At 44.3% G+C, this 24,725-nt stretch overlaps 1 protein-coding gene across 1 annotated transcript in view; it reads right to left on the minus strand.

The window, feature by feature from the left end:
• The window catches only part of PRKCE (protein kinase C epsilon), a 1,245,727-nt gene extending 1,238,212 nt beyond the window's left edge, over positions 1-7,515 (minus strand). The window contains exon 1 of the mRNA XM_078649672.1: positions 6,411-7,515. Within this exon, the coding sequence (XP_078505798.1) occupies positions 6,411-6,758 (348 nt within the window). The 5' untranslated portion in view covers positions 6,759-7,515. The remainder of the gene's footprint in view (positions 1-6,410) is intronic.
• Between the last annotated feature and the right edge of the window lie 17,210 nt (positions 7,516-24,725).

Consider the following 24,725-nt stretch of genomic DNA (forward strand, 5'->3'; position numbering starts at 1 on the left):
TTTATATCCAGCTTTTAGATTGCACATGTCCTTGTGACAGTAATAGAACAGTATTGGTAATACTAGCTCATCAGCTAATCCCCATTAGCCTACATGAAGCAAACCCAAACTTCAGGCCTTGCTAGAAATTCCAAGCCTTCATGCCGCAGACGGGTGCCGTAAACACTATACACAGTGGCCTTTCAAAGCTCCATTTGCTCTGATAAGATTTGTATCCACTCAACCATTGTAAGGGTTTCATTCCAGTTAAAGATCCCAATGTTGCATTTCATAGTATCTTCCGCGTATATTTCAGCTACATTTGGGTATTTGTAACATCTTAAATAGGTGGATTGCCAGTAAACGGACTAATATACAAGTTTGTTTGTTGCAATAACTTTTGATGAACAACTATGAGATTTAGCATGTGTGCCTGCATGTGACTGCAGCTAAGGTTCCCTCTTAAAGGATTTGTATGTTCCCCCATAAATGAAAAGGCAGCAGAAACATCCTTGCCTGAAAAAACTAACAAGTGCTGGCCAATCTACCAGCGATACACCCGGACAGCCGACTAAAATCGAGGCAACACCATGTAAAAACACTGTTGTGCTGTCTCCATTTCTTTGTGGAAGAACAGATGCTTGCAAAATTCTGAATACAAAATATTCATCAAAAAATAATCAAATATATATAAACAATATAAGAATAAAAGACACTAACTTATCACTGCTCTATTTGCATCATGTGTTTAGTGCAGCCGCTTGCATGCGCACAAAAACACACACACAAACCTGTGTGCAAAGAAATGACAATTTCTGAAAGACTTGGTGGCCTCAGCCAAAGTAAAGGGTTGTGAATACAGCACTATTTGAACCATGTTGTCGGTGCTGTCACAAAAAAAAGCTGTGAAAATAGCACTATTGCATCATGTGTTTAGGGCACACACACACGCAAGCTGTAAACATGACATTTTCCAAAATCTTTGTGCAGTTAATCAAAGGGGCAATACTACTGCATTTGTTATATTGTATGCTTAGTGCAGCCAGACCGTAGACACTGCACAGTTCCACAGGTTTTGTGTGCGCGCCATGTTCTTGGTACAGCCAGGCACCAAGATTATACATACTGCATTGATGTATTCAGCTGCATAGTACTGATAGTGGACACCTTGTGGCATGTCCTTGGTACAGACAACCTATGAATAAACACTACACTTCTTGTATCATAAGAAACACTTCAAATTTTACCTCCAGTGTTTAAGAACAGAGAGGTGTTAAACGCTATATCATGTGCTTATTAAAAGGAGGCTGTAAACACCAGATTTTTCCAGCGCTAGGTAAGTGCACAGATGTAAACACTGCACTCGTGTGAGACAGTAAACACTGTACCCGTTCTACCGTGAGCTTGGAGCAGATGGACACATGCAGAAAGGAAGCACTGTTACGTCTGAAAACTTCCCGGTATGTGAAATGCGGGCTTCCGGGACTTCCTGTCACGTGACCCGGAGCCCTTCCTGCAACTTCCCTTCTTATTACCACACCATTAGGCTAAATGAATGAACGAGAAGCTCCACTAGCCAGACCTAAAAATGCCACTCGCCGTCTGCCTCCAATGCAACAGTGAACTAGAGAAACATAGCTGCATCCTCCAGCGTTTATCTGGCTGCTTTAGGAAGCAACATTCCGCGTTTATATTCACTCCTAACCGCACTACACGAAGACGCTGTCTTATTACAAGGCTCCCGGTTCATCAAACGGGGAGCAGCACCAGTAAGGCCGCGAGCGCCTGCCTTGGCATTACCAATAAACAGCGTGATGCAGGTCACTTAAAAACATCCGACTTGGACTTTTGAAATAGCATTTTGAATTTCATGGCACTGCTTGTAAAAAGACAAGCCTCTCCGAGATGCTGGTTGTTGTATTTATGGTCAATGCCGCGAGCCAGCACCCGGCGCGTGGCAGCTAGTGTTCCATTGCTCTCCTGCGCGAGAGCCCCTGTTGTCATTCCTGCTCCCTCATTGGTCCCCCAACATTCCACATTCCATTCCTTGAGTCCCCTGTCAACCCCAACGGTTCCAACTGTCACGAGAGGAACCCTGGAGTCCGAACCGCATAGTTGTGTAGGGGCTGTTGCAGAATAAAGCTTTTGACCCGATATATTCGCCTCCCCTTCGTTCCCACACTGGTGTGGTGTCCTGTTTTAGCTGCCATCGTTGCGCCGGTCATCGACGCGTGTGCTCGTCGAACATACCAGCGTTGAGCGCCGTTGCCATGGCGTCCGCCTGCATCACACGCAGAATCAAGAAACAATTAGCGAAGGGAAAGCACTTCATGCAGCGGGGCCCATGCAGATGTGAGGCGCTCCCGGGGGCCCTGGTGCTGCTGGCACCGGGCAACGTGATGCACGTCAGGCGAAGGTAGTGAGCGCTCGCTGCACACCACAGAGGTTCACACGCTTGCCTCTGGGACGACTGACATGCAATGCAGTCTTTCCATCTGCAACTGCTTTTCCTACCCAGAATCCTCTTCAACTTTACTAACCAAGAAGCTCGTGGAAACTGGTCGTCGTCGTCAAAGATCTAAAAAAATAAACCGTCCATGTACCAAGGACACTAATGCATATCAACCATAACTATTTACGTTAATTTCCTGCCTTTTACTAAGTGTTACAACGCCTGCAGAGAATAAAGCTCGCATTTTTCCATTCATCTTTCACTAAATGCCAAGTGTAAAAGCAAAATGTGTTGTTTTAAAATCAATCAAATTTGATTAAAATACAAAAAAAGTTAGCATTTTTCAAGGCCAAAAAGTATAACAAAGTTTTAATGGATAGGCCACAGACACACATACACCCCCGCAATAAACTTGAGCATCACGTGTAATAATTTCAGGACAAGCCACACCGACTGAAAATACAAAACGGCGACAAGTGTGTTCTCTCAGACTAATACAGGGGTATGAAATGTGCGTTGCTGAGGCCGCATGGTCCCTCCCGCAGACAGACGAATCCGCTGAAGGGAGCGCCTGGGCGGCTGGGGCCTGGGCGCTGTGCATTATTCAACACAACAGGTGAACCTACTCTGGTACCCTCTGCTCTGGAGGAGCATCCACCCACAGCCAGCAATCACCTGGACGGGGGCTGTGTGTGCTTCAGAGACAACAATACTAAAATCAGATGAGCCACAATGATTGCATCCAGCCACCAGAGAGAACGCGCGCGAGGGCAGCGCCGGCTTCCCTTCACGCGACCCGTCGATCAACCAGTAGCATGCTAAGTACAGCTGTGAAGGCGAATCACTGCACAACGAGCTGACATCACCAGCGTTACCGTAAACCTCCTGGCACGGAGCTGGGGTTTTGAAATTCTGGCACAGCCTCTGCAGATTTGCAAATGCAGATGTGGTTAAGGAGAGGAGCCTGGTTGCATTCGACACGGAAGGAAATATACCATCCGATAATACGAAAGAAAATACAGGCCAGGCAGCGTGGGGACTGCAGCGTCGGAAAACACCCGGAGGCCGCATCACTCCATCCGGATAGATTACACAGTGACCCGCTGCAGTCCGAGGCAGCAAGCCATCCGATCGCAGGACCTGCAGCTAATGCCCGCACCTCTGTGCAGGCCGTAATAGGAGCACGTGCATCCACTGTGGAGACAGACAGACAGACACAGACGATGGTCACAGCATCTGTCCCACACTATATCCACAGACGGCCGGATGGCCAGGCCACACTCGCACAGCTACAGTAGAATTTTAAGGCCACATTCACCTGCTCTCACGCAGGTGTACATGAACGTTCAGGGCACTTAATCCCGCGGACATGTAGCGAGATGTTCTGACCTCCTAATTTTCCGCATAGCTGATGTTCACACCACCTCTTCCGATACACAGCTGGATGTCCAGCCTTCCCCATCCCACTCACAAAGCTACATCTGGATGTTCCTGCCACCACATCCCACGCACATACAGCTGGGTATTCAGGCTACTGCATTCTACTCACACAGCTGGATGGTCAGAACATACCTTGTTTGACGCACACAGTTGGATGGTGAGAGCACCTAATTTCTCACACAAAAACACAGGTGTGGACGAACACACAGCACTATCAAAGACACACAGTTGGTTAGTCAGCCCCTCATTTCATTCAAAGCTAGCTGTTCAGGCCACATGGGTTCACTCTCACATAGGCCTCCTCATTCTCCTGACACACACATGGATGAAGTTTAACCCCATTACACACACCTGCATGTAAAGTCCAACTCATTCAACTGACACACAGCTGTGTGCTCAGCACTCAGCCCACTGGCCATAACTGGATGTTCAGATCATGTGTTTCACTCACACAGCTTGCTGTTCAGACTACCCTGCTCCACTCACACACACAGCTGGATGGTCAGACTAACCTGTTCCACTAACACACAGTTGAATGCTCAGGCCACAGCTCGTTCCATACACACACAAAAGAATGTTCAGACCATCTAGTTTCATACAAACACAGCTGGACGTTCAGACCTCCTCATTCCTCTCACAAACAGCTGGATGTTCAGGCCTCTTTGTTCTACTTCAGACAAAGATGATGCCAATACGACTTAATTTCCCACAAAGCTGGAAGCTCAGAGGACCTACAGGTGCCCACATGTAACAGGATTTTAAGACCACCTCGTTCTAGTCACATGCAGCCAGATTTTCAGACCACTTCATCTATCATACAGAAAAAATTCTGTGTGGATCAAAGCTTTAGACAACAGGGAGATAGGTCCTGGGACGTAGGGTCAGCTGGACCATATGTAATATTATAAGAAAAACAAATGCTGGCCATACAACGAACTTCTGACTTCTCCTTATTTGGAGTGACAAATCGACTCTGATTCAAGATTTGTCTGGTATTTTTATTCATACCTTTGAATTTTAATTTTTTAAGAATTAGAAAATTGATTTGTACGAAAAAGACATACCACATATATTTCACATAAATCAACGTATACTTAATCACAATACTATCCAATATGAACAACAAAACCTAAATGACAACATATCATATATACATTAGCACAATAATTTGTGCTACAACAACAATATTCATTATTTGCACTATTGAAAGATAGTGCAAATAATGAATATTGTTGTTGTAGCACAAATTATTGTGCTAATGTATATATGATATGTTGTCATTTAGGTTTTGTTGTTCATATTTGATAGTATTGTGATTAAGTATACGTTGATTTATGTGAAATATATGTGGTATGTCTTTTTCGTACAAATCAATTTTCTAATTCTTAAAAAATTAAAATTCAAAGGTATGAATAAAAATACCAGACAAATCTTGAATCAGAGTCGATTTGTCACTCCAAATAAGGAGAAGTCAGAAGTTCGTTGTATGGCCAGCATTTGTTTTTCTTATAGTGTGGCTCAAGCGGCACGCACCGCACAATCTTCACACATCACAATACCAGAAAATATAAACATGCATGGGGCATTCTCATGACACCTGCACTTACACATAGAAGGATCCCAAAGTACCCAAGTAGTGCATTTCTACTAGGTCACCTGCAAAATTCACCCCCATAGGTCCATCCCCGAACTCACAAAGAGAGTTCACATCGCCCCCACTCCCACAAAACGAGTTGAGAATTCCCATAGAGGACTTCCACTTACACACAAAGGAGGCTCAACTCACTGTCATTCTTTGCACAATGATGGAGGTGCCTAGCTCCTGAACTCATACATGGGGATACAAAACACCTTCAACCACATACAGGATGACCTCCAATCAACATGAGGAATCTCGAGAGTTAACATTTACAGACTGTCCCACCTCAGAGGCAACATCAGAAATACACTTTTAGAAATAATGACACTCAACTCAACATTTACCTTTGTTGTAAAAACTCTAATTTTGTTTAGAAGATCCTCAAAACTTAGACCTTGAGCAAGCATCAATGGAGAGAAGTAATTGTCAGCTCTGAGACACTAACCTACACACCTCTAAACTGGCAGCAGAACACAAACACCAAGACTCAGCTCAAAAAGCCTCCATAGCTCTGGATGCACCCATTGGCTTAGCAAAGTATCCATTGGCACAAAAGCCTTAAAACTTTCAATTGTATAACAAGATCAGATGCAATAGTACTTCAGAGACAAGGCTTGTTTACTGATCTCCTAGACATTACTGGGTACAGCTCTAAGATAACATTATTGAATCTTTGAGGCATTACTGGAACTCTAAAGAAATAGCGGACCGGTCTTCCAGGCAGTAATGGGCCTCCAACAAAGGCATTGTTGGATCTGCACTAGGAATTATTGATCTAGCCATGCCTTACAGATAAACCCAAAGGATCTTCATTGTGTTCCAACACTGTCAATCCAAAATCCCAACTCTAGCTCACCCAGCCCCCCTTGATATATGCAGTGTTGAGGTCTCTTTCCTTACCCAGTCCTCAAAATGTCGACTGCCATTCTGCAGGAGGTCCTCGAACTGGATGGTGCAGTTGGCCACAAAGTCATCGTAGCCAATCGGAGAATCATGGAAGACGGCTAGCTCGATCTTGCGCCCATTGCAGACATCGGTGACAAACTCATCGTGCCAGGCGGGACTGTTGGTCTTCTGGCGGGTGGCCGTCTGCCCAATGCGGGAGTCATCCACATTCAGGGCAATGTAGGGGTCCAGAAGGAAGGTCTGCGGCCGGGGACCCACCGCGTGCCGCAGAGACCAAGGAGTAGGCTTGAGGTCCACCGCCTCACCGATCCGGATCTTCAGCAGCCCATTGAAAACCACCATGGTGGAGGGGTGGACGAGGGGGGCGCTCCCTCAGGCTCCACCACTGGCTCCACGAGCCGGGGCCAGACAACGATGCAGCACCAGCTCCTTCTGCAAAGGTGTTATTTCCCGTTTGTTTGTGACACCTTCAAGCACCAGAAGAAGCGAGAAGACCCAAAGGACAATCCAAACAAAAAACAGAGCCCACGAGAAGGCAGATGAGTGGCTGACAGCTTCCAATGGAGGGTGCTGCAGGCTCTCCCACGGATGCAGACTGGTCCCAGCACGCGCCAGCAGCGGATCACACTCCACAGCCCAGGGTGGGATGCACAGACAGGCTGATGCGCGCGAGGCAGGGGCGACAGGAGGGCTGCACCCTCCCTCAGCTGTGCGGGCTCACCCGCAGCAGAACCGGCAAGAACCCCCCTCCCTGCACATCCAAAATAAAAGAAAACAAACCCCGTCCAGTGAATTCTGCAGCAGAGGGGACGGATCCTGCTGCCTGCTGCCTCTCAGCTGCTGCTGCCGCACCTCTCACCACCAGCGATGGCGATACGTGAAAAAAATCCACCCAGTGGAAAGGAGGGGACGTGAAGGGCGCAGAGGGAGCTGGATTTTCCTCCTGGTGCACCTTTGGTTGTGTAGCCTTTGCTCTTGCGACACCCAGTGTGTGCATCTATGGTTGCCTCTGTTTCTCGTCTTACCGGGGTTGTGTAATATTTGGTATCCCATGGAATGTGTGTGTTATCCCCTGCTCCTCGGCTGTCTTCGGTAAAGCGGGCTCCGCCCCTTCACGAACAGACATGAGCAACAAATCTCAGAACCGCGTTTTCTCCGTGTGGGCTTTTCTTCTGGGAGGCTTCTGAGGGTGTGTGGAGTGTGTGTATCACTATCGTTGCAAGTTTATTATCGGAAGAACATAGCTGCATGCTGCTCACGCAAGGCACAGTCCAGGATGTTTTTTGTAAAGAGTGTTTTTAAGTTGGATTGATTGGCGAAATAACCGGATGTTACATTGTAAATTTCACAAGCAAGAAACCGAGATGCAATGGTTACAACGTTTAGTGAAACAAAAATATTCCCCCATCCCGTTTTGTTACAGTTCATACATCTTTGTTTGTGGTAATGTTGTTTGTGGCCCACGCAATCCAAAGGAAATATATTATCATAGACACACCACACAGACAAAGAACTCTTGGAATAATAAATGTCTCTAGAGTAGATAGTAAGAGAGGAAAATCATTATTGACTAGTTCACCATGAGAATTAAAAAGTAATTGAAGACGGAAAGTAAAAAGTACTCTATACCTGCAGACCCCCCCCCCCCCATTTTTTTGGTACCTTCCATTGTGCTGATACATTGATCCATGTTTCATTTTGCACTTTGATAAAAACTCGCACTGAAAATTCACTTTGGAGGAATTTACAGGAACTCGGAGGGCTATATGGTCCCTTCTGCAGTAGCTGGGGAGAGGATGTGGCCTAACGACCAGAGCTACCGACTTTGGAGCTGGTGAACCAGGTTCAAGTCTCGCCGTCTCAACATCCTGGAATTCTGGGCAAATCACTTAATCTCCCCGAGCCTACCAACAAATGAATGTGTACTTGTGCAATGTAACTGGTGCTAATGTAAAGCGCTCCAATACCTTCGAGTCGAGTTCACAATATATAAAAATGCAAAAAAAGGAAAGGTCAATCAAGTGCAGGAATGGTGCACACAGATGAATTGGACCACACAAAATAAAAGATAAAATGATGATGTACCTGGCTGAATACAATGTGAGTAAAGACCAGAAGAGTGATATGTACTTTACAAGGAAAAAAAAGAATAGTCCTGCAAAGAGAAGTATTGTCCTTAACATGTCTAGGACATAGTATGAAGAATGCCAACAATGTGCAGTGAGTTCCTGAAGAAAAAAAATATATTGAACTGATTCCATGCTATGTGTAAGCAATAATGGGCTCCATAGTGATACATATCTTGCAACATTGTATCTCTTGTGAGAAATTTGGTTTTATAAGGGTTAAGGGGAGGTGATTGTTCCCCTTTAAGAGCATTCTAGACACAAAGTAACACTTTGGCCAGTTGAAGGCTCTGGCCGAAACACGTCGGTACTCGTGTGTGCCCGTACTTGGGAGGATGAAAATCTAAAACTGAAATAAAAACGATTTGCAATACCTTGCTGGTTGTGCTGCCTGTTCTTGGAACTGTGTAGAAGAACTGGGCTTATAGAAAACTTTTACTGAACTAACTTCAAGTTCAAGTATATCAAATACCAAAAAACAGAGCAATATTTGTGGACAGTGTCCTCTCCAGTGCTGTGGCTTCCCTTGAGCTCAATGTGAGCTTAGTGTGCTAGAATGATCTTGTAGAGGACGGTGGTGCTGGACCATTTTCTGAGTGGCTGTGCTGACCATCGGTTTAAATGTTATGTTTACTTTTTATACTGTCAACATAAATGTTATATTTGTATCTGACCTGAGTAATAACATGATTTAATTTATATGTACTCGAAAACCTCAGAAACACTACACAAATTGTCTTTGCCTATACCTCAGCAAGTGTTACTATTTAAAATTGCAAAATAACCTACATTTTAAACCAGAGAAAGGAACAGTAAACACAGATCTCTGTGTTATGAAAATTGACATCTCTTTGTCAACCAGTTGCATGACAAGTGACATTTTGTAATTGCTCGTATAGTAAATGCAACAAGTCTCATAAATAATAGCTTGTATTTTGTTAATTCTTCATGCAAACTTTATCAAGTTTATCTGGGGGTGCAGTAACCCCCTCTGCCCCCCCGCACCGCTATTTCTAGCACCAAAGTTAGACTAGCCCCTATTGAGGGTTCTGCATTTAGAGAAAGCAGATATGTGCATTAACCTAATTACCACTTATTCTAGTGACCACATATTTTGACCATAACACAGATTTTGTTTGAAGCGATAACGCTGCACGTCTGACTCATTTTGAGTTCCCTGGCAAAATGATACAGTAATACAGCATCCCACATTACTGATACAGCAGGTGTGGTAATTATATAGTGTTGTCTAACCTCATTATTATGAGTTTTTCTCCTCGGAATGAGGCATAACGTGTAATCAGAGTCCATCCGTTTCCACATAATTTGTCTCCATTCACAGTTCACTAACTTTTTCTTGGCAAGCTGTGAATGGGGAAAAGTAACTGATGCGCAACTTGGGATCCCAATTTAAACGGATCAGATTTGAAACAGTACTGAGAAGGAGCCCTCAGACTACAGATGCAGGATCTTCATGAATAGTTAGGAACAAGAAGGGGAAAGAACCTGCAATCAAAGGCAGAATAATGTGTGGTACAATTACCCCAAGTTATTCCTTATATTTAGCACAGGAACAATAAAGACAGGTAAACCTGGGGGAAATGTTATCACCACATGGGGGCATTAACCAGGTGATAGAGCACTAACTTACTCAGGGCTCTCATTATACCAAGCAGACTAAAGGTGGTATAAAAGGTTTGTCATAAATTGTATATTGTCACCCACATTGCACTCCCTTTCAGGTTAAGCAAGTCGGAGGCCTTTCTCCATGTTGCATTCAATTTATTTATAAGGCAGATTTTTTCCCCCATACATATTCAAATGCCACTTCTTTTCTCAGGGTCTCAAAGCAATCTGTAAAGCCAAGGCAGGTATACACACAACACAGGAAGCAAACAACCCCTTTCTACCATTTCACGTTTTCCCAGACACCACCTTCCTGCATCTTCTTGACCATTGGATTCCAACCCCTGCTCCCTGTTCTCACCTCTTCTGCCTGAATGCCTCTTCATCCCACATATCACCCACATGGACTTTCCTCCATGGAAATCTGCAGGCCTGACACCCTAGACCTAACAGTGGCTCAAAGATCCAGATCTAAATCCTAAACTTCAACAAATCTCAACTCAGATGCTAGAATTACTCTATTAACAAAGTAAAATTGGGGAATTCCAATCTATCACGAATCAAGACAGCGCTATTCCTAAACACACCATTTTGACTATGCTGTAGGATTCACAGGCTGGAAAACTGTCACCTGAGCACTATCTTGGTATGTGACGTGGTGAAATCCTCCCACTAACCTCTTAGCTCCACCTCCTGCTCACTGTGATACACTCAGAGCAGGTCTCTTACCCTACAACATAGCGCCTCTTGCTCTCACCTTTTAACCTTTCAGACCCATCTACTTCTAGCTTCCCTTATGACCTGCCTGCCTTGTCTCTTGCCTCTGGCTTATGCCTCTGGGCCAGTGCTTCTTTCAACATTTCTTTTAAATTACTCTTTTAACTTGACCTGAGTTGCGCCTTCAACACAGTAGTGGTCACGGTGGACACGAAGATGTAAAATGTACTATCTTAACTCTGGTCCGAGAATATTGGGGGGAAGTAGTCCTCCAGGCTTAATTACCATTCTAACACCAGTCCTAGAATATTTTGGGAAAGTTAGAATTTCTGCAAGTATTTTCAGAAAGAGTCAAAAGTGGTGGTTCTGCATTGAAAAAAGTGCTCCCTTTAGGTTGTCACTCAAGGTAAAAAAAAAAAAAGGAATCCCCACATTTCTGGTCATACTCACATCATCCAGTTCTCTACATATAGGGCTCACTCGGCACACCCTCTTCACCCTTACATGAATGCTTCCGCATGCCTTCCGAAGACAATGTAACAGAGCTTTGAGCCCAGACTAGTACAGCAGTGTGTTATTTAAATTGCTGTGAATATTATCTCCATGCGCACAGCCCTTTTTACTCTCTACCCACATCTTTGCTCACAGTCGTCACTTTGCCCAAGGTGTGAAAGCACACACAAATGTCTAAATGAGACATGTGGTTGCTATACAAGATATCAAAAATCAAACTATCTCCACTGGTGTTCCCCAATATATCACCCTGCTGTCTCCCAATCATTATTACCCATTCCTTAGCCAAGCCCCCAATCCTCATCTCCCTTCTTCACTCATCTGAGGACCTTAAAGTATTCTGTACTGAATGAAACATGGATGTATGTCATTACAACGCATGCTTTCACAACGCATGCCTTTACCACGCAAGTTTTACAACGCAAGTCGTTACAACGACTTGCGTTGGGGGGTGCTGGATAGTGAGTAGTTTAATTTACTATTCCAACTCCAGTTCCCGTGGATAGTAGGGAAGGTGTTGGATAGTAAATTAAACTATTCCCTATCCTAGAGTGCCCCCCAGCGCAAGTCGTTGTAATGACTTGCGTTGTAATAGTTGCGTGGTAATGGTATGTCGTTGTAATAGTTGCGTTGTAATGGTTGTTCACCGTGAAACATTGCATTGGCATTCTATGTCGAAATACAGAAAAGAAACATTTAACTGTATGACTATGGACTTCCGTCAAATACGACCCCCACTGGAGGCCCTCGGGTAGATTAAGCGAGCTATTGTCCTGAGTCACACGGTGCATCAAACCCTGAGCACTGTGCTCCGGAGTCAGCTGCCCTGGCCGCTGCGCCACACCTCTCCCTAATGCCACATATTGTTTCTCTTTTGTTCCCATTTTCCTCCTATTCCCATCTCCCCTAAATGTTCTTGTCTTCCTCTCTACTCCGAGTTATAACAGCTGGCCAAAAGGAAGACAGACAGGGTCAAAAGCAAGCCTTCTGGGTGACGATCAGAGGGTTTTCTCCATGTGTAGGAAGGGCCTACTACCTCCAAAATGAGTTCGGACATGCAGTATTATCACATCACACACAATCTGCTTTATGGAATAAATACGTGGTATTTAGGTTAATACACATATCTATTCTAAATTCAAAACCCCCAAATGAGACTCCGCCAGAAACAATGCCAGATTGTAACTGGAAATCTAGTATTGCTCTAGAAATAATATGCAGCAGGAAGGGAAAAAAACGGGAGACTAGAAAAACCGCCCATCTGTCCGTGGCAAGTGGCAAGGTGAAACTGAAAGCAAGAACAAAACGAGCAGAAACTGAAGAAGGAGGAGAATCACATATCTTTTGAGTCTCAGGTTGTTCATTAGCTATTATGTGAGCTGGTCTCTTTTTAACTTGTGGACCTCTATGACAGAGAAAAATTAAAGGAAGTATGAACTCTCAATCAATCGGGTTTCTTATAAAGTGCGATTACTCACCCATGAGGGTCTCAAGGCGCTGGGTGGGGGGGGGGGGGGGGGGGGAAGGGGGTGTATCTGTGGTTCAGTCAAAAAGCCAGGTGTTGAGGTCTTTCCTGAATTGCGGAAGCGGTGGTGATTGCCTGAGGTGCAGAGGCAGGGAGTTCCAGGTCTTCGCAGCCAGGTAGGAGAAGGATCTTCCTCCAGCCGGGGTCTTGTGGATCCGTAGGATGGTGGCCAGCACCAATTGGGTGGAGCAGAGATGTTTGGTGTGAGTGTAGAAGGAAAGTCGGTGGTTGAGGTATGCAGGTTCAATGTTGTGGAGGGCTTTGTAGGCATGCGTGAGGATCTTGAAGGTGATTCTTTTGTTGAGCGGTAGCCAGTGAAGGTCTCTCAGGTGGCTGGTGATGTGGTTGTGGCGTGGGATGTACAGGTAGACTCTGGCAAAGGAGTTCTGGATGTTCTGCAGTTTCTTTTGGAGTTTCTGGATGGTGCTGGACTAGAGTGTGTTGCCTAAGTTGAGTCTGCTGCTGACGAGCGCATGGGTAATCATTTTCCTGGACTCGTGGGGATCCACTTGCAGATCTTGCGAAGCAGGTGGAGAGTGTAGAAGCAGAAAGATGAAACAACGTTGATTTGGCAGTTCATTGAGAGCGATGAGTCCAGGATGATGCTGAGTTTTCATGCATGGTCCCTATGTGGGGGGCCAGTGAGAAAAGAGCGAATCCATTCTAGGGCTTGGTTGCGGATGCCGGCGTAGTGGAGTCTTCACAGAGGGTGTGGTGGATGATGATGTCAAAGGCAGCCGAAAGGTCCAGGAGGATGAGGACAGCAGTTTTGCATCAGTCAAGGAGGGTGCGTATGTCATCTGTAGAAGCAAAGAGAGGGGTCTCGGTGATGTGGCTGCTTCTGAAGCCCGATCGGGAAAGGTCCAGGATGTGGTTCTTTTCGATGAAAGTCAAAGAGTTAAGCGTTAATGGCTACAACCCTACAAGAAAGGTGAAGCTTGAGTCATAAAGTGACAAGATTTATGACCTTAGAAACCCCAAAAGTGCCATAAAACCTAGGAGAAAATGTGGACCTACAGATAGAGCGAGGTAAATTGATAGAGGAATGTCAAACTCTGTAACCTATTTTGTAAGGTTGATAATCTCTGCTTAGATATCAACTGTTTCCAAGGAATCTGGAAACGTTTAAGGAGGAAAACCTGTTAAGGGACAGAAGGGAGTGAAGCCGTTGGACATATGAACTGAGTTATTGGAGGAAAATTCTGCTGCAGGTAAAAGAGATTTCCATGTGTCTTGGGTAGCAGAAATGTAATACCTCAAGAACTCTTCAAAAGTTCCAATTAACCGTATAGTTTATCCATTAGCTAGATGTTTGAAGTCAGAAGTCAGCACCTTTTAGATTTCAAGTTAATAACTTAGAGATTTCCCAAATTTTGAGTATTGATGTTCAGGATCAGAAATGTTTTTCAAAGGCTATCCTGTAGGCATCCATGGAGTCGAAATACGTCCGAATAAACAAATCTCAGCCATTTGTGACGCAGTTGGTCATTTTGGAAGAGCAGAAATGTGAGCCATTTTACTATATGAATCCACAATACCCATAATAATGGAACAACTTACAAATGGAGGCAAATCTTAAAGTGTGTAGAGATAATTTCCCATGGGGTTGAAGGACTTTTCGGTGTCAATAAAATTCCTGCTTTTCTTTGTGTTTCAGATTTCTTTTGAGCATAGACTTCACAAAAGTTGATGCATCTTGTGACATTGTGGCGAAAAGAAAGCCATCAGAACTTTCTCCTGATTAGATCTTCAGGGACTCTTTGACCTCTCTGTCCAGAGATGAATGAATTATGGAATAATTGAAGTATAAGTCTTTGTGATTGTTTTGACGAAATAAAAAATCTGACTATTTGCATTCCTTATGTGGAAATAAAGGGAACATTTTTCTAGGTTGTGGAGATTAAAACGTTTGGGTAATGTAGAAGCTCTAATGAACTCTTTCTTACGCCTTTCCTTCAGCTACTCCACTGAAAGCTCTTGTTCTTTTTGAGCAGATCAGTGACCAGAGTGACAAAGTTACTCAACTTATTAATGAATTTCCAAAAGTAATTTGCTAGACCTAAAAGCTCTGTGTTTCTTTTACCGAAGTAGGGGTTGGGCCAATCCAGTATGGCTTGAACCTTTCAATTGTCCATGGCTATTCCTTTAGAGGAAAGAACATAGCACAAATATTTTACAGAACCTTTTCCAAGCAGGCATTGTTTCAAGTGTGGCTAGCAATTTGGTTTCTCTCAGATGCTGCAGGACTTGCTTGACATGAGATGAATGATCGGCTGAATCTTGAGAAAAAACAAAGATGACTGTTGCAAAATGGGTTCCATCCTTTTAGTAGACTCAGATTTTTTGTTGTTTTTTAGATCTCTCAGTTTTGGTGTGTGAGTCTCATTACTTGTGTGCCATCCACGGTAATCACATGGTAAATGGACTGCACATATTTACCGCCAATGTCCATCTTTTAAAATAAGGCTGCTGCTACGCAACTAGGGTAAGGGACACTTAGCTGGTTACATGTGAACATGTGTACACAGCCTTGTGCACATGCATGATGGCTGTGGGTGTGAGACTATGGTTGTGTGCAGCCTGTTAACTGCACACTGGTAGCCTAGCACAGAGGGCCTCTGCAGAGTAAGATACCGACCTGGGGTAAGCCATAAATTATTAGTGAACACAAAGACATGATGGACAGAGTGCTGAAACTTTTCAGACACTTAACCCCAGTCACAGATTTGGGTTGAATCCATCATCGTTCTTTGTCTCACTTAGCCACCTCAGTATGAACCCAGACATATGAAATTCAGTCTTGACCCTGTTCCTCAAAGGAACTATCCAGCCTGAACTTCCAAGCCAGGTCTTCCGTGGAAGGAAACAAGCATAATTGGGACCGGTTTTGGGGTAACACCCCTCATCAGCCAGGTTAGCTTGAATCCAGTGGCAAAGTGAGCAAGGGACCCGCGTTTTGGCATACCCAGCCAACTTAAGGTGATCAAAGTAAACTCAAGCAGATGATGGACGGAGCGCTGAAACTTTTCAGACACTCAACGCCAGTCACTGTTAGTCACTGTAAGTGGCCAGGGTATGCCCAGATGGTGTGCCCACATGTGCGTCCCTTGCTCACTTTGCCACTGGGTTCAAGCTAGCCTGGCTGATGAAGGGTGTTACCCCAAAACCGGTCCCAGGATGCCTGACAGTTTAGGTTGGTCTGCTCCCATGAGGAGCCGGGTCAAGACTGATTTGCATATGGCTGGGTCCAAACTGGGGTGGCTTAGTGAGCAGAAGAATGATGATGCATTAAACCCAGATCTGTGACTGGAGGTGATTGTCTGAAAGTTTCAGCACTCCGTCCATCATATTATATGTTTGATACCGATAGTGTTATACAGAAAATCAGGAAAGTACAAACATACCTAAACGTTTTCTGGAATCAGCGATAAAGTAAGGCCCAAAAATGTAGTAATTCCAATTCCTGGAACAGTGTATCAAATGACTCCTTGTATTTTCTCTCTAGCAACAAAACAAAAACTAACATAAAAAAGCTGTAGTGCCTTTTTGTCCTTTTAAGTATATGTTTCTTAATAAAGCAGAAACTGTGTACTAAAACAATACATTGTTCTTCTCTTATATCACCTGAATGCAAGTGCAAGGAAAAGAATTGGATCTCCAATAGCCAGAAGAACACATCGGATAAGTATAGCCATATGACTCATAGTATAAAAATGTCTGGGCGCAAAGCGTGTTACAGCCTTTGTAGATTTGTGATACTTTAAATGGTCTTGTCTTTCTATTAGTTTCAGACATGGGATTCAGAGCGGAGAAGAAGCAGAGAAGGACCCCGATCAAGATCAAAGAGGACTGCCGAACTGCAGCCCTCAGGAGATGTTGACCGTGACGTTAGGTGGAAAAGGTAAGTGAGCGAGGGCATAAATTATTAGTGAGCACTCATAGGTAAAGTCAGTATGATTAACTATGTTGTCTGCAGTGACACTTTATTATGAACATGGGAGAAATCTACCTTAGAGTGTAGTTTCACTTCTCTTTGGTCCACACAATCCAGCAAAATATCAAAATTGGGTGAAATGTGTGTGCCAAGATTGATTATGCAAGCCTCAACCAGATATATGTACATCTTATGAGTCTTCAAGAATTTTCATATTTCTCTGTATCTGCTAAGGATCATACCCCAGGCTTTTTGTCATCCTGCTGGTCCACGTTAATTACTCTGATCTCCACCAGATCAAACAAAGGCCTTTGCGTACAAAAGGAGTAATCAATAGTGCTTCCCCTAGCTCCTGAGGAGAAAAGGATGGGGAAGAAAATCTGCATCTGTTAATTACCTGTCACACTGTACCAGAATTGGGACAGCCCAAGCCCACTGAACAAAGGAGGTAGCTTAGACAACTGGAGCTAATTCAGGAGGGGCTCCTCTTTGACGTTTTGTTGGCAATGGCCCTGGCAGTGATGTCAGCGATGGTATGAGCTGAGGCCCTTAGAGGAGATGTGACCAGTTACTTCTGGATGGCACCATCTTGAACTGTCCCAGCAGGCTGTGCAGAAGGGTTGGGATTCTACCCCCCTGCAGAAGGAAGTTGAAGTTGTGAATGTGATGTACCAGAGGGAAACCTTTACCCTGAGGGAAGTCGAGACAGCTCCGAGCTCTATCCTACCTGGGAAAGCGCCGGGGCCTGATGGCATACCGGGTGACACCTTGTTACATGACAAACCTAGTTGGTGCCGATATATCTTTCTGCTTTCCAATGCAATTGCACAAGGGGCATCGATCCCCACTTCTTGGAAAAGCGCAGAAATCATCCCTGTCTTCAAAAAGGGGATAAAGACCACCCGGGGAACTATAGGCCCATTAGCCTGATTGACTGCTCCCAGAAACTAGTTGGAAGGATGGTGCTCAATGGACTCCAGGAGTAGATCGAGGAGTTCGGAATCTTGTCACCTTTACAAGCCGGATTCAGAGCAGCCACAAGCACCATCGACCAAGTTTTTCGATTCATTTTAATTTACTGGAAGCTAGTTACATTGGGCAAAGCAAGCCTTTATGCTGCCTTCGTAGATCTTAGGGCGGCATTTGATCTAGTCCCCCGTTGGAAATTATGGCTTGTCCTTAAAGAACTAGGCCTACCTCTGGATTTTTTATCCCTGATCAGTAGACTTCACGAAGATAATAAGGCCCAAATTAGATGGGGTGGACAGTGGGAAGTCACTGAACCATTTCCAGTGGAACGTGGTGTTAGGCAGGGCTGTGTGATGCCCCCCACGCTGTTCACGCTTTATATTAATGGAATTGCTGATTGTATGAGCAGAATTTCGACCGATGCCCCATACTTGCTGGTGAATAGGTACCCATCCTGATGTTTGCCGATGACACGCTGATCCTTTCCAAGACCCGGAGCGGACTAAAGAAAGCTCTTCAAATTTTTGAGGATTTCTGCTGTGACAGGGGATTGGAGGTCAACGTGTCAAAAACTAAGTTAATGACGTTTAATGCACGCAAGGTAAACACGAGAGGATTTGCAATGAAAGAGGGCCCTCTTGAAATAGTCAATGAGTTCACCTATCTGGGAGTTAACTTCCAAGGTAGTATGAAGTGGGGCCGGCAAATTGACATAGCCTCTCTCAAACTCAGACAGATATTTGGAGCTCTCTGTCAGGAGTACAATCACACCCTTTCCAAGCCTATCTTTCCTGTCCTTGAAATCTATAATCTGAAGGCTGTTAGTTCAGCATTGTATGGTTCAGAGGTGTGGGGCTGTGAGAACCTTGTAGCTCTTACCTCAGCAGAGAACCGGTTTCTAAAAAATATAATCAGACTTCCCCAGAGCTCTCCTATGTGTCCATTGATGTTAGATCTAGGTAAGAAACCCATTGCAGCTATAGCCAAATTGCGTCCCCATCTCTATTGGAGGAGATTGTGGACCACTCCTGAACTTGTTGGCTATACCCAGGGTTTCCTAGATATCATTAAGTCAGACACATTACATCAAATTAAATGGCTCAGGGCAATCCAACTTCTTTTAGGGGAGTTAGGACTGACTGTATTGTGGACCGATCATGCAAACTCAATTTTTCCATCTAAATCTTTGTTAAAGGCTAAGTATTGGGAATTGTTTTCACTGAATAATGCAAGGCAACATGAGTTTTCTTCCCTTACTAGTCGCTTTATGGACCACAAACTGGTCCCTAGGATGGAATTATATTGGGATGCAATCACGAAACCTATGGATCGCAAATTGTACTTCCAGTTCAGGGTGGGGTCCCTCACTGTAAGATCTTTCACCTTGAAATGGTCACCACATACCCCAGCTGGGTGCCCAGGATGCACTGCCAATAATGAGACAACGGCACATATTCTCTGGGTTTGTGATGTCTATGCTGCCCCACGGCGGGCCTGGCTCTTACCTATCTGTAAGCTTTTGGGTACCAGGGCAGCGGCGGAGGCTGATCGAATTTTGCGCACAGATATATCGCTACCGATTGCACTGGCTATGGCGAAATTCCTAGGCTGGGCTTAGATCTTGAGGGCGCGCCAAATTGCACTTTGTCCTTGATTTGATTACATTATTTTTATATTGTACATATATAATGTCGATACATCCAATGTTTTAACTTTTTAACCCGTGGTTTTATTGATCTTAAATCTTCTCTTTTTTATTGGGTTTTATATGAATTCATGCCAGCCATCTGTTTTAAACTGTTTTCCTGATGTATTGCTGGTTGTATGTGCTTTTATGATTGTAAAAAATCGAATAACGCTTTTTGAAACGGACAGGGGTGCCTCACTTGTAGAACCTTCCAACTCTATTTAAAAACTCTTGCACAAGGGAGAGAGAGTGCTTTTTGGTGAAGTTGGACACTGGAACTGGGAGGTGGGAGCACAATAGAAAACTGGAATGTCAATCCCTCTGATGCACAAAATGACAAAGGACCCTGCCTTCAGTTGACCCCAGGACCATTGAGTCTCTCCAGGAACAGGAAAGCTGATCCACTTAAATCCCCTAATGACCAGCTGGGGAAGAACTGGACTTTGTGCCCACACAGGAGGAGAGAAGCATCAGAGTACAAGAAAATGGAGAAAGGCTGGCACAGATAGCCAGGGGAACCCTCCCTGTAAAGTGTGCCAACGTAGAGGCCAGGAGCCCTGTGGAAAAGGTTCACTGTGGTTAGTGCTTGCTACCAGAAGCAAAGTGAGCCCGAGATTGCAAAAATTAGGCCACCTGGACCTGAGATATGCGGGGTAAAATGATTTGGCTTTTCACTCCACCAGCTGAAACCCAGAGAAAGTGGAGCTCTCATGCAAAGTTTTCCAAAACACCCAGAGTGGTCCAGGGGTCAACGAAAGGATCATTAATATTTAATTAACCCTGGCAGGGGGCATGTGTGGGACCCTCTCCCCAGAGCTCTTGAGATCCAGGGACCCCAAACCCTGGCCGGCTTATGCACAAGCGGCTTGCACCCTCCAAGGAACATGTAAGAGGCCCGGGACCCCAACCTCCAGGCCCGCTGAGAAGTGGAGGATAGGTAGCACCATCGTGTTCCCCTCAGCTGTGATGGGCTCATCCTCATGTCCTGTGAATGGGGGGAGCAGTGTGTCCACCACACACAGCATACCCTACCCCCAATATACATATATTTTGTTTTTCACTGAAAAAAACCAAAGGTTACAGAGATGTTATAGTTAGACTAACATTTCACTCATACAAAACCAGAGAAGTTCACCCATTATAGTTACTGAGCTTACTATAATTTGCGCCCCACAAAACACTGCTTATGACCTCACATATTACATCACTCACGACATGGTCAGTGACATCACTGATGATATCACTAATGACATCTTAAATGACATCACTGATAAAGGTGGTTATAATTAGGACATAATTTCCATAGACAGAGCATTTCTTATTTTGCTACAAACTTTGGCGCCGTTTAAAGAATCTTCACGAAAGTTTCCAAATTAGTTTGCCACTCACTTCAGCTGCTATCTGGAAAGTTTCAGGGTGATCCGTCAAGCGGAGACCAAAACACCTTTTCCCCATGTATAGTCCTACAGAGAATTTAGACACGACTACAGCCCAAAACCACTGAACGAAATGAGATCAACTTTAGTAGAATGCTAGATCTTGGTCTAGAAAAGCTGCTTTTTGTAATTTGGTGTAAATCTGTTCAGTGGTTTTGGAGTTATTATAGAAATTAATTTACGGTAGATCCAAAGATCCACGTGCCAATAGCAATGTCGTGACAGGGTGGCTGCAGTCTGAAAGGAAAGTGGCTGCCAATTTGTGTATCTGGACTCAGTCCAGTGAGAAAATTAAAAGTTAAAATTGATAGAAGGAGTCAGGGTAGAGGTACCCTGACCCCATGAAATTGATGGAGGGAACTGTGAGGGGCGCCTCATGAGCAAGAAATTGGCCAAAACCTTTTTTGGGGTGCACAAGGATCCGCAGATCCACAGTGGAGCTCACATGTGAAACCATGAAGGATCTGTGGACCCAGTGCAGACTTAAAAAAATACACCCACTCACAGACACACACCCTCACACCCCCCACACACCCACTCACACACCTACTCACACATCCATACACCCACTCACACATCCATACAGTAACTCACACATCTACTCACAGACCCACACAGAAACTCACACACCCACTCACACAGCCATGTACACACCCCCATACAGCCACTTACACACCCACTCACACATACATAGAGAAAAAGCACTGACACACCTATTCACACACCCATTCAGCCACTCACACACCACTCCGAGACACACATAGCCACTTACACATCAACTCATACACCCACCTATCACACACTCACACACCCACTTACACAATCACACAGCCACTCACACACCCATACAGCCACTTACACACCCACTCAGAGAACAAGAAAACCCCTCACACACCCATACAGTCTCTGACACACCCAGTCATACATCCATACAGACACTCACACACCCATACAGTCACTGATAAATCCACTCAGAGACTCAAAGACCCACTCACACAGCCACTCATAGACTCACACAAGCACTCACACACTCACTCACACAATCATGTGTACACCCACACAAACACTCACACACCCACTCACAGACCTGTATGGCCACTCACAAGCCCATTCACATTCTCACACAGCCAGTCACATATGCACTCACACACCCACCACACACCCACTTACATACCCACACAACCACTCACACAACCATCACACACCAAGGTTAAAGGGATGTTACAGCTAGGAATTAGCATTAAAAAGATATTCACTGAAAAAACAAAGGTTACAAGGACATTATAGTTACACACAAAAAACCTTAGATATTCAGCAGTTATAATTATGTCAAGTAACTGTAACTCGTGCCCTAAGGTGACTATAATACATGCCCTTGCCATGCACTGCTAATGACCCCACATATTACATCACTCATAACATCTTGTATGAATTGTTGATAATATCAATGGAACATTGGCAGTTAAATTATTGATGAGAAGACTGTGCATGGTGGAGGAGCGAGTTATAGTTACGTTAGGGCATGAGTTATAATTACTTGCGATAACTATATGCATATTTGGGTTTTTTCACAAAAGAAAATTAAAGGCTACAGGGATGTAGTAGTTAGGAAATAGCATTAAAAAAAACTTAGAAATCCACTGAAAAAACAAAGGTTACAGGTATATTATTGTTAGGTTCAGATTTTACACACACAAAACCATTGAAATTGGTTTTGTGTGTGTACGAGGGAAATCTGAGCCTAACCATAACGTCCCTGTAACCTTTGTGTTTTCCAGTGAATTTCTAAGTTTTTTTTAATTCTATTTCCTAACTATAACACCCCTGTAACCTTTGTTTGTTTAAGTGAATTTCCAAGGTTTTTCAAATTATATTACCTAACTATAACATCCCTGCAACTTTTTTTTTTAAAGATAATTTCTATTTTTTTTAAAACTCTATTTCCTAACTATAATGTCCCTGTAACCTTTGTTTTTTTTTAGTGAATCTGTAAGGTTTTTTAATGTTACTTCCCAGCTGCAACCTGTAACCTTTTAGAGTTAGTGTGTGACTAAGTGCATGAACATCTCAGTGGGTGTGTGAGTGAGCACATGAGTGTATCAATATGTGTGAGTGGGTGTGTGAGTGTCTGAGTGGGTCTGCGAGTGGGTGAGTGAGTCTGTGAGTGTGTCTGCAAGTAGGTCTGTGAGTGGGTGTGTGAGTGTCTGAGTGAGTCTGTGAGTGGGTTTGTGAATGCCTCCATGAGTGTTTCAGTCGATCTGTGAGTAAGTGCATGAGTGTCTAAATGGGTCTATGAGTGGGTACGTGAGTGGATCAGAGAGTGTTTGAGTGGGTCTGTGAGTTGGTGCATGAGTCTCTGAGTGGTTCTGTGAGTGGGTGTGTGAGTATCTAAGTGGGTTTGTGAGTACCTCCATGAGTGTGTCAGTCAGTCTGTGAGTAAGTGCATGAGTGTCTAAATGGGTCTGTGAGTGAGTGTGTGAGTGGGTATGTGAGTGTCTGAGTGGGTGCATGAGTGGATGCATGAGTCTCTGAGTGGGTCTGTGAGTGGGTGTGTGAGTATCGAAGTGGGTTTGCGAGTGCCTCCGCAAGTGTGTAAGTCAGTCTGTGAGTGACTGCATTTGTGTGGGGGAATGAGGGTATGAATGATTCTGTAAGTGGGTGCATGGGTGTCTGACTGGGTCTGTGAGTGGGTGTGAGAGTGCCTGAGTTGTTCCACGAGTAGGCGAATGAGGGCTCAAGTGATTTCTGCTCATTCTCTGCTCGTTTTCTGCATTTCTCTGCTCACTTCTGACCTTTATTATGCCTCTTTCTGCTCATTGCTGACCTTTATTTTGCCCCTCTCTTCTTGTTTCTGACCTTTATTTTGCCTCCTTCTGCTCATTGCTGACCACTATTTTGCCTCTTTCTGCTGTTTTCTGATCTCTATTTCGCCTCTTTCTGCACATATCTGATTTCTATTTTTCCTCTTTATGCTTATTTCTGACCTTTATTTTGCATCTTTATGCTCATTGCTGATCTCTATTTTACCACTTTTTGCCATTTTCTGACCTTTTCTTTACCTCTTTCTGCTGGTTGATGATCTCTATTTTGCATCTTCTTGCTTGTTGATAGCCTCTAGTTTGCCTCTTTTTGGTTATTGCCGAACTTCATTTTCCCTCTTTCTGCTTCTTGTTGACCTTTATTTTCCCTCTTTCTGCTCGTTTCTGACCTTTATTCTGCCTCTATCTGCTTGTTTCGTACTTTTAGCTTGCCTCTTTCTGATGATTGCTGACCTTTGTTTGCCTTTTTCTGCTAGTTTCTGACCTCTATTTTGCCTCATCCTACGCATTTCTGAGCTCTGTTTTGCCTCCTTCTGCTCATTGCTGGCCTTTGCGTTGCCTCTTTCTGCTCATTTCTAACCACTATTTTGCCTCTTTCTGCATGTTTCTGATCTCTATTTTGCCACTTTCTGCTCATTGCTGGTCTTTTTTTTGCTTCTTTCTGCTAATTTATGAGCTCTATTTTACCTCTTCCAGCTCGTTTCTGACCTTTAATCTACCTCTTGCTGCTCATTTCTGACCTTTATTTTGCCTTTTTCTACTCATTGCTGGCCTCTATTTTGCCTCTTTTGGCTTAGTTCTGGCCGCTATTTTGCCTCGTTCTACTCATTGCTGATCTTTATTTTCCCTCTTTGTGCTTGTTGCTGACCTTTATTTTGCCTCCTGCTGCCTCCTTCTGACCTCTATTTTACCTCTTTCTGCTTGTTAATGACCTTTATTCTGCCTCTTCCTGCTCGT

This window comes from Lissotriton helveticus, chromosome 6, assembly GCF_964261635.1.
Source record: "Lissotriton helveticus chromosome 6, aLisHel1.1, whole genome shotgun sequence".
In the NCBI taxonomy this organism is placed as follows: Eukaryota; Metazoa; Chordata; class Amphibia; order Caudata; family Salamandridae; genus Lissotriton; species Lissotriton helveticus.